Source organism: Tyto alba, unplaced genomic scaffold (assembly GCF_018691265.1).
Source record: "Tyto alba isolate M040663 unplaced genomic scaffold, T.alba_DEE_v4.0 Super-Scaffold_28, whole genome shotgun sequence".
Classification (NCBI taxonomy): domain Eukaryota; kingdom Metazoa; phylum Chordata; class Aves; order Strigiformes; family Tytonidae; genus Tyto; species Tyto alba.
In genome coordinates this window covers 15038307-15054151 of record NW_024881302.1, presented here as the reverse complement: position 1 = coordinate 15054151, position 15845 = coordinate 15038307, and the positions used below count along the sequence as shown (strand labels likewise).

General features: G+C 35.0%; 1 protein-coding gene across 28 annotated transcripts in view; it reads left to right on the top strand.

Annotated features, from left to right (window-relative positions):
* The window catches only part of RBFOX1 (RNA binding fox-1 homolog 1), a 1320820-nt gene that overhangs the window by 1113850 nt on the left and 191125 nt on the right, over positions 1 to 15845 (top strand). The window contains exon 1 of one of the 28 annotated variants that reach the window (XM_032983548.2): positions 10834 to 10926. The exons of 26 other annotated variants lie outside the window; for them this stretch is intronic. In XM_032983548.2, coding sequence (XP_032839439.2) covers positions 10909 to 10926 — 18 coding nt within the window. In that variant the 5' untranslated portion in view covers positions 10834 to 10908. Of the gene's footprint in view, positions 1 to 10833; positions 10927 to 13968; positions 14042 to 15845 lie in introns of those variants that run through there. One more of the 28 variants, XM_042798379.1, reaches the window with a different exon arrangement.

The window sequence follows — 15845 nt, the reverse complement described above, 5'->3', positions numbered from 1 at the left end:
TTCTCGTTATTCAAACTAATTAAACTTGGCCCTTTAGAAACCTTGATTGCATAGAGAGGGTGCAAATTGATAGAAAATGGGAGTTAATGGTAGGTAATTGGACCGGCTGCGGGGGTTTTTTGTTGGCGGTGCTTGTGGCTTTTTTCCTTTTTTTTTAACTAAGACTTTTACAAGACTCATTGTAATGAAAATCGGTTTTGTTTTGCAGTCACAAATACGTCATTAAGTTTTCTGTTTTTCGTGGAATAATCCTGAAAAAATATCATTTATAGATCAGTGGTATTTTTGGTGGGGGAGTCTCATGCCAGCTGAGGACAGTTTAGCAGAAATTTGATGCGGTGGGTGCTGATAATGTTTACACGTGCATGTGATACCGTGGGGCGCTCTCTTTTGATTCGCTGACCAGGTCATGTGTCCAGTCTATATAAAGGAAATATGTGATGTAGGAGTTCCATTTTGATTTTGGACGTCTAGGTTTGATTAGTTTTATGAAGTTATTATGTTATGATACTGTGCAATGTATTTTAATATTTTAAATTAATATAGGAGCATTAAGAAATTTGGTTTTGTTAATTCACAGTGTAAGACAATGAAATACCAAGCATTTTGCCTTGAAGCACAGTACAGAATATATAAACTTCTTAACTAAAATCAAAGAAGTTAAATGTTGGTAAACTAATGCCAAGCAATTTTTATAACTATTTGTGTATGTGAACATACAATTGATAGATTTGTTTGTGAAAGGAGCAGATGAGATAATGCATCACGAAAGCACTGTTCATGTGTTTTTTCTGAAGGCAGGATGGGATGGTGTACTTTTTTTTAACCTATGCAATACTTCTTGAGTGATAGGGAAATAAGAAGTATAATATAGCTCTTTTGGGTTTATATAACATATGCATTGCAACTGATTTTCATTTTAATTTTTGCCTTGAATTTATGTGTTCATATATTGTCTTGTGATTTAAAAGCATTGATACAAGACAAACATTTCCTACCTAATACCAACATAGATAGTATATGTACAGGCATGCTGCACATTATATCATAGATTATTTTGAGTTGGAAGGGACCCATAAGGATCACTGAGTCCAAATTCCACATACATAGATAAATCTTTGATACATATATGTAAGACCAATTATGTATGTATATATATATGTCATATATCTCTCTTCGAGCATTTAGCTGAAAGGAAATACTTTACAAAACTAAGGTGTACTTTTTCTTGTCAGTCTTTAAATATGTATACTGTAAACAAGCTGCCATAATGTAGTTTCAGTGTTATTCAGTGTATCTTGGTATTGTTTTAGTAATATTCCACATAATGAGGTCTTTCTACATGGCACACATTGTCATTCTCCATTTTAAGTTATTCTTTATTAGAAATTCTTACCTTACTATGGAAGGACCCGTTTTCTCCTGGAAGGTAGTTTATAATATTACAAAGATACTGCTCCCAGTTCAAGTTTGAGATTCATGTAAAACCTGGGAACAGTGCTTTTTTGTTTGGCTTGCTTATTTACATACTTATTTTTATTGCCTGTAAGATTATCCGTACATTAGTAGAGGGAGTTGTCATTGATTGATTACTGAGCCCTAATTGTTTCTTATTCCTTTTCCGTATATTAATATTAGTGATATCAAGTTTTGATATGCATTAACATGATGACATACAGTGCAACAAAAGCACTGAAACTTTTGTAGCTTGTTACTCAAAAGTAGTGATAATAATATATTTTATTTTTAAAGATGTTATTTATTTCTGATTTTATGACTGCTCCTCTATAATGCTGAAACATACTTAAACATGAAAACAATAAATGCATTTGTGAGTCCAGTCTCATTCTGATATATGCTGTGTTTTCATTTATTCTCAGTGAGCAATAGTCTGATATTCCTGTGTTGAGTAATGCCTTATTTTGACAATCAACTGGTGTAATAGTAGCTTTGAAAAATGTCTTATGCTGAAGCATAGTATTTTTTTTCAGTGTGGCTAAACATTCATTAATTTTGTTCTTTTTGATACTAAGAAAATAGGTCGTGTAAAACAATAGCAGGAAAAGTAATTTTTGATCAAGCAGTCGAGCCAACCATCTTGCAACTTGGACTACAAGTCAGAATAAAACTTTGTGACCTCTAAAATAGTATCATTTACTGGGCATATTGATTTTTAGACCCCAACAATTATAGATCTGTCAGGGGTTATGAAGCTAGTGTTTGTAGTCTTTATTGAATTTTATAATCTAATGTAGGGTTATGATACATAAAAAGTTGAAGTCAGTATTGTCTCCAAATTAAATAGTAGGTGTTTGCATTTTTCATTTTGTTTGTATTTTTTACTAAAAGTAACTGGGAATAAAATAATTGTCAGTGAATAATTCTGTAACAACTGCTTGAAAATACTTAATGAGTAGAATGTCTTCCACTGTTCATATGTGGAACAGTATTGCAATAGTACAGGTATTTTCTTGACATTGTAACTGACAAATTTGTTCTTAATACTGCCTCCAAACCATACAAGTTTTAATTTATCTCAGTTTGCATTCACAATGTTGACACACATGTATCATAATCTCAGTCATCTGAAGGATGTACAGGATTGGTGAATGCAAATTATTTATTTTTTCAGCCTTCATTTGTTTTATTATCTATATACTTAACTGTTATATCTATCTGTTGTAATCCTGTATTTTGTGGTAAAAAGAGATTCCTTATCTCTCTAAGTCAATACTTGTGTCCGCACTTCTAAAGACTGTTAGTAATTCCTAAAGCTCTCAGAGAAGTGATTAGGGAGTCATGATTGCTCACAAATTGAGTCTTTTTTCTGCTTGACACTGATCCTGTGATAGTCTCCCCACTTAATCCTCACTAGCAATTTGCCTATAGTTGCAGCTAACAGGAGGTGATTAGAGGGGAGTTGCCCACTGCCTTTTTACTTCTGTTGTAGTGGCATGTTAGACAGAGGCTAGTGAATCAAAGCTGTTTTCCTATTAACTCAACACCTCCTAATGCATTAGAGCCACTTTTATCTAATAACAGTGTTCAGCTTCTAGCGCTATTTTAATGTTACTTTTAAAACATCACAATAAGCATTTTTAAAATTAGAGAACAAAAAGCGTAAAGCAGAATACCCAAAGATGAAAGCAAAATAATGTAACTAACAGGTCTCACCTTTTATCAGCACATGCATGTAACCCCGGTTAAAATTACAGAGCATTTTCTCCCTGCATCAATAAGCAAGTAGACTCCACTTTCTCTAAACATTGCTTTAGTTGCAATCCTGGTGACGGGTAACTGATGTAATATTTCTGAAGTGATAATGGAATACATTGACAAGTGAGAACAGCACCAATGAAAGGGGGCTAATGAAGAGTTAACTTTTCCAAGTATTAGTTACTGTGAAGAATAATTTGAAGGGCCTGAGTTGAAAATTTCTAAATATTTTCTACTTTTTATTTTGACCCCACTGTAAAACATATCAAGCAGTAGTTGGTATTTCTAATTTTAGTGGTGCAATACAGAATCTTCACCCTGAAGACCACATTCTCAGGCTTTTATAAGTTTTATTTTAAAAATGTAACTTTGTTTTATACTTTACTACTTTATTGACAGAGTCCTTAATTATTTTAATTAGCTGGTTTTAAAGAAAGTATAATAATGGATTTAAAAGACCTCTGTAGTGACATACAATCAGAGAAGTGTTCAACAGCAAGCTGACTAGGGTTTGTTTTCTGAGGCCAGTGAATAAATGTCCTTTTTTTGAGATTCACAGTGTGCATCAAATACAGTACATATATGTGATGTTTTAAGCACAGTTTCTTGGCTTTATGGAGCCTCCGCTGGGCTACATGTTAAGTGTATGTTTATATTACAGGGACTGTGACTAAGGTTACCCTCCAAGTTAAAATAGCTAGTTCAAGGCAAAAATACAAAGGTGGCAGTTAACAAGAGCATCTCTCAAACTGGTAGATTCGTTGAGATGCAAGGAAGAAGAGGTGACATCTCTCACTATTTCACAGTTTACCTAATAGTTATTGTAGGTACAATAGTTTATTGTCTTTTTATCATTCAAACTTCTTTATTTCCTTTCTATTCTTGAGGTTCATTTTGCTGATGATAAAGATGTATTTCAGGAACACATTATACATTTTAATTTGCGTGCTTTAGAGTATGGAATATGAGCAACTTCTATTTTAACATGCATTAACAATTTGAACTAGACTGCTGAATTATAGGAAACCCCATATTAGTTAGGTGTGGGCTCAGAGTCAGCCAGCTCATCCCATTGAGCGACACAGAAAACTCAAACATGTCACCTGTAGTCACAATTACCTATTTAATTTGAACCTACAGGACAAGAACAAGCAAAACTGGACAAAGTTTCCTGCTTTTAGATCGTTGATAGATTATTTTATCTGCAGTACACACACACACACACACACGTATGTATAGATAGCTAAATAAATTCATCTGTCTATCCTGAAATGGTAAAACATATCATAGTTTCTGAATTTGTCACAGGTCTATCATGTCTTTTGTTGATACATCTTCAAGAACACATCTCTCAAAACAATAAGCATTATTTTGCTCTTTGTCAGAATGCTATTTTCAAGCTCAGGTTGTTTTTCTTTTTTTGAGGGAAATACAAAGTGTGGAAAAATCCTAGTGCCAGTGTTCGTGCCTCTCTTCATTTGACTGGCAAAAGCAGGTAGGGCAGTAACAGTAGTCTAAATGACGTCCCTCCAGAATCGCTGTTCCTTATTTTTAATTTTACATACTGCTGTTGTCCTGTCTGGAGCTGTCAACTACAAAATAAAACCATCCCTGTTATAAGGTTCACCAGTCCAAAAATTCTTATTTTGTGTTAAATCCTTGGAAGCATGTGGTTGGATCATTAGGGAATCCAAGATGTAACTGAATTCTGTTATGGAACCCATTTTGCAGGAAGCATTTTGATGAGGAACTCTGTTATCCTTTAGTCCTTACCTTTTGTCTTCAATTATACATTGTGTTTCTAATTTTTAATATGGCTGCAAGAATGTATCCTATATATTTGGATAAGGAAGCCAAGTAATAACACCTATCATTTGTCATCTTTTAATGGAAATGGAAGACAGATGAATAGCTTTCTGTTGTGTATTCATTTGTGTTTTTTCTTTATGTGGGAAATACTAAACATTAAAAATGACATAAATTCTGTTATATAGATGCTTCTGAGCTTCTGGTACTATAAAGCCATAGGCAAAAAATCTTTTCAGAACTATTTCTGAGTTGTTTTTCATGCTTTTTGAAGGTACTAGATGAGAACCAAGGAAAATATATGTAGTCTCTTCACAAGACATATGGCTATGAACTACTGCCCGACAGGGCATGTGTCTTCCAGAGCTGTAGGACTGCTTAATATCCAGGACTTTAAAGACTGTTTTGTTTATTTAAATAAGAAATGTGCCTTAGTTGTAAGGTAAAATACTGCCAATTCATTTTTTTAAAGGACACTGAAGAGCAGGTTTTGGTTCCTATTCTTATGTGCCATTTTCATAAAGAAAGGAGGCTCTTTGTTTTTTTTCTGAAGTGCTGCTGAAATAGCTGGAATTTTAAATTTCCACAGTTATGCAGGCAATAAGTATTTTTACTCACATGAGCTATTAGTTGCTCATATTTCTCACAAAGTATTATTTTTGTATTTTTTAAACTTGATAATGGGTTTAAATGGTAGATTTCTATATCGTATTAATTTATTTTGCAACTTTGTTAGTTAAATTTCTTTTCTGTCCATCTTTTTTGGAGGGATTGAGATAATGGAGGGTTGTAGCAGAAAAGCAGAAGAGTTTTTAATTGGTGACTGTAGCCCAGAAATATAAAAATCCATATAGATACATGGAAGTGTACAGAATCACTGCCCTGAACAAACAGGATTATTAGTGACATTAGTAACATGAGAAAAGAAGTAGTGTGAGGTGGATGAAATCAGATTTCATGATATTAACAGCTTTCTATAGTTTGTCCAGGGATTAATTATGAAATTGGACATTGTAGGATTTTATTCTTTCATCTTCAAAGTCTCTTATGCCCTACCTAGTCTAATGTAATACAGCATACCTCCTGGGGCGTGCTGTGGTAGCCCATATTTAGGTTTTGGCCAGGAGTGATTTCCAATCCCAAGAAAATGCTTGGGACACACTGTGAATCTGTGTTGGGATAAAAACTGTGGGCACACAGTCTCCTTTCTCACTGTCTCTGGAAGGAAAACCTAGGTGCATCAAGTGGAAGGGGACAAGGACTGCAGTGTTTTTCAGAATGTACCAACCCTGCAATGTGTCCAGAACCACACTGAATCACAAACGAAGCACAGCTCTATTTATGGGTGCAGACACTCCAGGTTTCGGAGATGTATGGTATTGGCATGCAGTTCCTTTTACATGTCTTTCAGTGAATCATCTGTTAGCACATCAGTGTTCTGGTTCCTTCGAAGTGCACTTCTTTGCTTCATAGTGACTGTTTAAATACCATTGGGATGTCCTGTTTTTGCGTAGCCTGTGATTTCTAAGATAAAAATGTGAACATTGGTAAGGGTGAAAAAAAGCCTGCTTTTGTAATTTCCACAGGAGAAAATTCAGTTTGGTCTGTCAGAGTAAAATTTGAATTGTGTTGTACTGAAGTATATCGAGTAATACAGACACGGAGCATCAAACCTTTAGTGTTACTTGTGCTTCTTTTTCCTTTAATGGTCAGTCTGCAGTGTACCTGATTGGACTTGGTTGTCAGGTATTTTTAGAGTCTCATTTATGATAACAGTCTTTTAAAAATCACAGTGCAATAAGCAGTTCAGTTACTGAGGCCCAAAGTGTATTTTGGCCAAGTCAGGTCTGTAACATTTATGTTACCACAATTTTAGGGGTGGGGAGGGAAGGCAGGCTTCAATGACTCCATAAATTATATGACTCTGAGTAATTAAGGCTGATATTTAGACTGATACTGTGGTATTTTAATAATCAAATTCTAGAGAATTGACACCCTTCTGAGCATATGGTAAAATTATAGCAAAGGCATTTTTAGCACCTTTTCTGTCTGTGGTCTACAGAGAACAATCAGCAAAACTCGGATTGAATCTTCTTATTTTGTACCTCCCATTACTCTCTTGGGTAGCAGGCTGCTTCTGACATAGAGCGCAAACCTGGCTCCGTACCTCACCCACCTCCCATGGGACATAAGGTAACACTGCAAACAAATAAGAAAGTCTTGCCCTTCCTTGTACCTGTGCAAGTGTTGGTGTAGCTGTTCGTTGGACCAAATCGTCAAACTTACCTGGGTGAAGCTAACCAATTTGCTACGGGTTAATTTAACTGAAGTCAAATTCCCAGTCTTGTTCACCCATATTCATACACGGACTGGGGTCAGTAATGTGAGAGGGCGGTGCAGAGGTCAGTGTGGGCCATTAGAAGCTTCAAGACTGGCACCACCTTTTGGAAACAGTCCCTTTTCTATTAGGCATAAAGGAAAGAAGACAAGTAAGTAGAAGCAATTAGGTAGTTTTGGGGAATGTTTTTGTTCCCTGTGAGCATACAAAAATGCATTCTGTGCTAGTATATATTCAAATCAGGACAGCTTAGAACTTCATTTGGAACCTCAAATGTTCTGTATGAGACATTTTAAGTCTTTTTTTTAAATGGAAAAGATGATGTGTTTGAGCCATGGCCGATGCTATGGAAATAGAATCTCAACCTTGAAGTTTTCTAATCCAGCTGTTAGTATATGAGTTAGTTATAGGAGAATTGATTCCGGCTTTGTTAAAATGTTTGAGTGTTTTTTGTTTTTGTTTTTTTTTTTGTTGTTGTTGTTTGTTTTGTTTTGTTTTTTTCGATAGAGGTAGAAGTTGACCTTTTTTTTTTTTTTAATTTAAATAAATGGGATGCAGAATTGGCTACATTATTCAGTTTGTTCTTTTTGTTCCTGAAATTATCTGTGGTTTGCTGATGGAAATTGGCATATGTAAAAATAAAAACAAAACCCTATATAAGCAAGCAACATGGGGACAGTTTAAGGCAGAAGTTATTCTGGTGACTTATTTGCACGAAAACATTGTTTTATGAGAAGCTTCTAGAGTATCAAGGATACTTTTCCTATTTGAATTTTATGGTACAGTTTAAAAAGTCTAGAGGATTTATAGCATTTTTTTGTTGGGAATTAGTTCTTCAGTGTAAAATTGTAGTGAACCCATTGCTAGTATTGTAGAACATATTTGTTCTTCGGTCAAGCATTCTTCCTCAACGCTGACTAGTCTCAGATGTTTCAGGGGCAACGACCAGCTAGTAAGTAGATGAGAGATAATGTGCTTTTTGCAAAGACTTTATCTTAATCCTTTACAGACAGGTGTTGATGTAAATTATAAAATCCAATATCTGTATGATAGTTGGAAGTTTTTTGTTTTAAGAAGTGTAGCTGTTTATGAACTTCCCTGACAGGAAGACATATAACACATTTGCTCTTCAGTGTTGAGAAGGGGAAACACATATTTACTGCTTAGATTTCTCCTTTAAAAAGCCCCAAACACAATGTATTGTTAAGGAGGGATTTCCTTACTAAGAACCAGTCTAAGAAAAGAGTATACATCAGCATGGCTATCCTAATAATTTTGTTTACAGAGGCATCAGGATCTCAATTTCCTGACAGCAATGATTCTATTTCTTTGCAACAAAAGAAAACACCAGATTGCACTGGAATATCAAAGCGGGACATAATCACATCTGAAAATGCTTGCTGTATGTTCTTTAATACCTTGAAAAAGTTACTTGGTTTCAGTGATTCTAACATTATACATGCTTCTTTTTAGAGAGTAGTAAAAAGTAAGCATTTTTGTTTTGCTCCCTCTTGCATCAGTTTTGTTACCTTCCTGAGGAACTTTTATCATTACTATTTACATTGAGGGAAATTTTAGAGATCTGGTGGTGTGAAAGTTAGGATCAAAGTTTATTATTCAGCTTCATCCTTTGAAAGCTACCTAAAGATAGCAGGATTTTGGAGGTATAGTTTGGACATTCGACTGTAAGATATAAGAGTTTTAGTTTCTGTGGTGGGCTGAATAGAAGTTTCTTGAATAGCCAGAATAACAGCCACAGGAGAAATGTGTTGATCTAAACCAGAATAAATTTGGTTTGCAAACAGAGTCAACACAGTCTGTGGAGAACTGGTGCAACATGTGCACAGTGAACAATATTTAAAGTAAACGAGTAGCTGTGTGTTTAATTTTCTGTTCCTGAATGTTTTTACAGTACACCTACATGGCAAGCAATGTAGTATGTTTTATACGTGCTATGAATGGAGAATGCAGTGAGGATGTCCAGTTCAGGAAAAAAATAAAAACTTGTATTGGATCTACGCAGTGCATTAGGGAGACTCAGCTTCTGAGAGCCATCATGATTTCAAAAAATAAAACAAAACAAAACAAAAACACCCTAAAAAAAAAATAATCCATCTAAAGTATTCCTGGTACCTGGCTGACAGTCTAGAAGAGAGATAATCTCAAGGGATTGTGGGTAACACCCACAGGAGACTACGTGCCTCAGTAGTGAGTGTGTCTGAAGCTCAATATAACTTTCTTGATTACTGTGACACTGTATACCGTAGCTTGTATAAAAAATATTTGCACCACCAGCTGTCTTACTGTTCTAAAAAATATAAAGCCAGTATCCATTTCAGAAACATTAATGATAGCCTTCGGCTCCTGGCTGCTTCACTACATTGTTTCATCAGGCTTATTTCTAACATTGCAAAACTCAAGATAAAACCAGCAAGGGTTACTAAATGCAGAGAACACACGTTCATCTCAGGACATCTGTTAAGTTAAACAGCGTAGGAGGCTAGAAAGATTTTTTGAGGAATATCATACAGTTTTGCTTTCTTTCCAGATTCTTCACCAATTCTACACTCAATCTAGTTATGGACAAAAAGAAGCAACTTGGACATAAAGCCAAGAACTTATTACAAATTGAAATCTGAAGTCTACTCAAAGAATTATTAATAGTATAGGCTTAATATTTAAAAGAAAAAGAAAATAAACTATTACAGAACAAGCCTACATAATAACAACGCAATTAAAATTGTTGCCCAAGTAATTTATGCCCTCCATTTTGGCAAATGGGGACACAGAAGCATTTTTTAGTGATGCCTAACAGGATTGTGTCAACAAGTCTAGACTTTTCAGAGAAATTAAAGGAGTCTGGAGACATGATCGTCACAGAAGTATGCAAAATTATGTGATAGTGCTACTTGTTATTTCATGGAGACATTAGAGGTCATGCTATAAATACCTTATGGAAGTCTATTCTGGCTAATACCCTGTTACATGCAAAATAGATGATATTCTATAGCAGCTTAGTTTGACCAGTTAGTGTATTGAAAGCAACATGTGGATATTTTTGTAAGCATATTTATCCAATGTAGAAATTTAAGAGTTGCCATTTCCTTCAGTTTTCACTTCAGAAGCATATTTTCTGTATGTGAAAAAATCATGCTAGCTCTTAGTGCTTCAATCTCCTATTTGTTTTTCTCATCATATCAAGATATTCATGTTCATTTTTTCTGCATAGAGTCAGGAAAGGAACAGTGTTTAGTTGTCTGTGACATAGAGTCATAGCAGAAATAATCAGAAATATTCATAGTAGAAATAATCATCATAACTACTTTTTTGGGGAGCAGCTTCAACGATAAATGAAAAGGTCTTTTCTGTTAAAGGGAAGCATTATTTAGTAATGTATTGAAGTTGGAGTGGATGTATGTTACATATTCTGTGACTCTTCTGCCTTGATTTCTGTTATCCACAGCATTCAGGTAACAGATTTCCATTAAACAGGAAGAAAAGTCTGTGAGTTGATCCAAAGCATAACTATTCTCAACCGTCTGTTCATTATGGGAAATGATAGCATGGTAAGTAAATACTAAATGTAACAAATAGCCATGCTGTCTGATTTGTCAAAGGATATGTTTAATTTGCTTTGTGTATAAGTGTTTGAATATTCTAAGTTCATGGGCTTGGAAAGCACCTCACCATAAACTATCCAGAAGTTTAATTATCTTATTCTGTTAGGTTAAATTACTAAACAGCTTCTTCAAAGATGCTGTTCAGTGTTTGAATAAATATAATATGCAAAAATGTGAGAATTGCTCCTAGTATGATACCCAAGTGGGATACAGTGGCTTTGTGGTGTCATATTTTGAGAAATTATTTAAAGACACACAAAAGGACACTGTCACTCTGTTATTAATGTTAAAAATTGTTGATGCTCTGTGCAGTGTGTTTTTCTAATTAGAGGAAAGCTGTAGAGTACCATTTCCATAATCGACATGGGATCAGAAACTCAGCAAAATTTCATGTATTTGCAGTGAAAGTGTTCCTCAGCAACATAAAAATGGCTTTTATAACATAAAGGCTGTAATTAGAATAAGTCAAATCAGTTGGAAATGATTAAAGCCAGAACAGGCTAAGCTGCCTTCTAAATATTTGTCTGGAGATTAGCCCTACCCTTACAGCCCCTGAGAAGCATCTTTGATTTACTTATAATGCTTGACGTGGCAAAGATAATCCTGCAGAAGGCAAATGAACACAAATTTAGATGTGCTGTTAGACTCTCTTTGTTGATTTGACAGGAGGCTGTGTATTGGAAGTGATGTTGGAGAACTGAGTATAGGGTCACATTAGACAAATTGCTTAACACCACCACCACCCCACCACCACCACCCCCCGGATCATCAATTTAAATTCTTTTAAAAACGTACTTGTTCTTTGAAGCTTTTAGGATGCACTTTAGAAGTCCATGTGGAATAATTTTCTACATGTCTATGCGACAGTTGATGTGAGTCTCATTGTATTTAAAATTATAGTCCTGAGATGGAACTTTCTGCTTGTTGCTTGTCTGACATCAGCTATTAAAATGCAAGGAAAGCTTGGCAGGTATAAATTTGAAGAAGAAAAGAGATTATGTAAGAAGATCAGAATTGTTAATCAGCTAGTTGTGGAAGAATGGTGATTTACTCTGTAGAATAGTTCTTTTGGAAGAATGAACAAACAAACAAACCAGAGATTGGGTAGCCAGTTAGTTACTGACACCCCTTTATTGCATTTTGATAGCCAGAAAGGAAAAGAGAGATAGAACTGATGTGGCTGATAGATTGTAAACATGAACTGGCCATTGCATTATTTTATAAATTTAATGGCATCAGCAGCCATATAACCAGCCTGTATTGTAGGATGATGAACCTCTACGTTATTGTTAACCCTTGACTGCACATGGTATAATGGTACAGAATGGTGAAAAATTGTTAGGTATGTAAAGCTGGGTGATTTAAAGTGAGTTTGAAGCATTAGTCATCTTTTTTGGTATAGTTCAAATTCATACTTCATGTAGTTCTCCTCTCACTTGTAATCTCAACAGCATCCCAAACTTTTTGTTTAGCTGGTGAAAATACAATCAGTCTAATGTATTCTCTTACTGAATTTTAAACAAGACCATTAAAACTCCTTTAACGTGCTAAAGTAAGCTTCAGAGAGGGTTTCCATTTCATCTTTACTGAACTGAGGCTATAGCACTCTTTCCCTTTGCACCACAGTGAGGGGCTGTCAATAATTCAATAGCCATGGCCTTGATGGGCCAAGGCCTAACTTAGACTTTAAACAGAGCCAAGCAGCTTGTCAAAGTGTGATGTGCTGTCAATGCCTGACTGATCTATACTGCATGAATTCTCCCTCAGCTCTTGAAGTATCCCTGGGAATAAAAAGAAAGCAATTTTAGAAGTAGACCTAGCGTGAAGCACCTGTTTGTTTGGAATTTTTAATAAGGGAAAGTTGTGTTAGTAATGAAACTCAATGAAGTCATTGGATTTTTGTTTAGAAACCCCACACTAAATTCCTGTCTAATAGCATTGGTGCGTTTCCAGCATCTTCAGGAAAAGAAGTCACAATATTTGTAAATATGCTAATGCCTTAGACAAGGTTGACTTGGAGCAATACTTAGTAACTAATGACAAGTAACTTCAATTAATCCAAACTACCTATTTACATCTTTCAGTTCTATCGCTATTATAATATTAACACTCAGTATTGCAGTTATGAAACCTTTTCATTGGTATTTGTTTTCAGCTTTTTCCCCACACAGTAACTGATGTATATTATGGATTCATATCCTTTCTAAATGCCCTACGCTGAATTTGCTTATATTTTATAGTTTACATGGAAGCTGAAAAATTACATGTTGTCCTAAGAAAATAGTTTAGAAAAAAGTGATAACTAGTTGTATTCCACTTAAACTTTATACATACATGTAAAAGCAGAATTATATTTAAGGTGCCTTTCAAAAGGTGTAAGAAAGCTTAAATAAGAGTTTACAGTATTAGTCTAACAAACAAAAAGCTAGCGTTATTAAATGTGTACTTAGTTATATTTTAAAGCATTTGAATTTCAGTCCTTGTGTTGCTAAGCTTCTCTTATGTTAAGATTTATTGGGGTTTAAAAGAGAAAAGTAACATTATTATTCTCACTTTAAATGCATTTGTTTTGTCCTTGTTTTCTTTACAAATCCCTGGTTTTGATGTTTCTGTATCTACAGAAATTTTCATGAGATATGTAGGTTCTCAGCCTTCAGGTAATTTTTTAATAGAGACACAAGAGACTAATAGAAAAATAAATGAGGCCCTTTTAACGTTTTAGAAATGTTAAAACCTTTTGCTAGCGGATTTGATAAAGTCAGTTTTCTTGTAAAGCTTGTTATGTGTTTTGATTTTAAATAACTTACTCCCTAACTTCTCATTTTTCAGAAAACTTGAATCTCAATATTTGCTCTGCATTGATATTGCAGCTTTCATCCTTTGCACTGGGAAGCAGAGAAAACCTAGCATAGAACATCGTTCATAATGTTTCTTAGTGAAGACTTTTATTTTAATGGTGTGGGTGCCTCGTACTCCAGAATGTAAACTAACTGAAGCCCCGACTGAAGACAGCTGAATGAAGAGAGACAGATTTTCACTAAAAACAAAACCATTGGAAAAGGTTCTGTTCCTTTCCTATTTACTAAATTGTTCCTTAAACTACCCATTAAGTGGTCCTACTCCATTTTAGTGCAAAGTAAGACTGATTTACTTAACCTACAGCTGAGAATTGTATATAGGACTGCTGCTCTGTGCTGGAGTTTGTGTTGGTGCTAGTGAGTAATACTGTATACTGAGCAATTAGTGATCTTCCAAATAATTAATTCTTCCAGATTAAGTACTTTTGACATAGAATGCATATTTGTACAGAAGTAAAAAAAAAAAAAAGGCAAAATAATGAATTTTTAAATTTTGACTTTGAAAACCGCTGTAGGCCTTGGTGTTATCTTGAGTGATGGGCTGAGAACTGTGAATGTGATAGTTATGCACCATCATAAGATGAGCAGAGAATGAACTTGACAAGAGTAAGAATGTATCCTGTATACAGTGCTGTTTATAGAGTGCAAGATTGGTGAAAATACATGATTGAAGTTTAAAGACGCTCCTCTGAGGTTGGGTTGAGATGAGGGGCTTTTTCACTCTGACAGTTGTGTACATTCTTGACTTAACTGCTTAACTGTTCAAGTAGAATTTTGTTGGTTTTCAACAGAATATCTGTAGAAGGATTAGACCATACCTCTTGTTCAGGCCGTTCTTTGCTATTCCAAATTCAGTAAGACACTCCTCAGATGTGTAATGCGTTATCTGGACATATATCTATATTTGAGTAGTTGTGCCATGCATATGACAGTAACGTTTGCTAGAATTAAGTTCTTCTAAGACCAGTTTTAATAATTGACTTCTGAGAATGTTTCCCTGTGAGTCTTTCCTCCTCCCCGTACACAAATTCACAGATACTGGTGCAGCACTCACTAGCTTTTGTCATCACAAGTGTGGGGGTGGAAATCCACTCTTTGTGGACGCTTATAGTTCTCTTTGTTATGTGACAGAAGTAAGGAAGCTTTTGTAGTCAGCCCAGGATATTTTGATCACCAACCTTCAGAACTGCGGATAACCACAATTTTCAAATTCTATTGTTTGAACATGGGCATTTGAAATTGGGGTGCTACTTAATGTGCCTAACTTTAGGCATCTAATTTAAAAGGTAACAGCAAGGTTTCCCAGCTAGCGTGTATGGCAAAAGTAAGGATCGTTTCTCTTATGGACTTCAGCAAATGACAGAAAGGGTGAACAACATACCACAAAAAACAAATTTATGTAATCAATATTTATTATGACACAGACTCTAAGGAGAAAGGAAATCCTTGCTCATTTTTCTTTTTTTTTTTTTTCCATTCCTTTTTAATTTTTATTATTATTTTATTTTATTTTATTTTTAGTCTTGGGTATTTTAGGCATCTTGGGTGCTAAAAACACCAGATGAAATACCAAATGCACTCCTATGTGAGTGCCTTCTCAGGCATGTGTATCTGCTAGTCTTTAATACTGCACATTTTGACTTTTCTTTGGATTTTAGCATGTGTTTGATTGTTGTTATGCATAGGTACCTTTTACTAATGTAATCAGAAGAGAATCCATTAGGTTTTCTGACACTACCTTTCAGTATAGAACCATCTGAGCCTTACAAATGAACAGAACTGTTAGCTTTGGTGTACACAAGGAACTGCATTTGTGGAACCCTGGGTGTACCGTAAGTTTGGAAACAGCCTTGCTTATTGTACAAAATCATTAGAAGCTCTGTATCTGGGAAACATAAGAAACTCGAATGGGTAGGTGAAAGTGAATAAAAATGAGGAGACTCGCAAACTGCTTTTGCTCCAGGGCTGGTTTTAATGAGCTTGTCCCTAATGAGTTGTCCCTGCAAC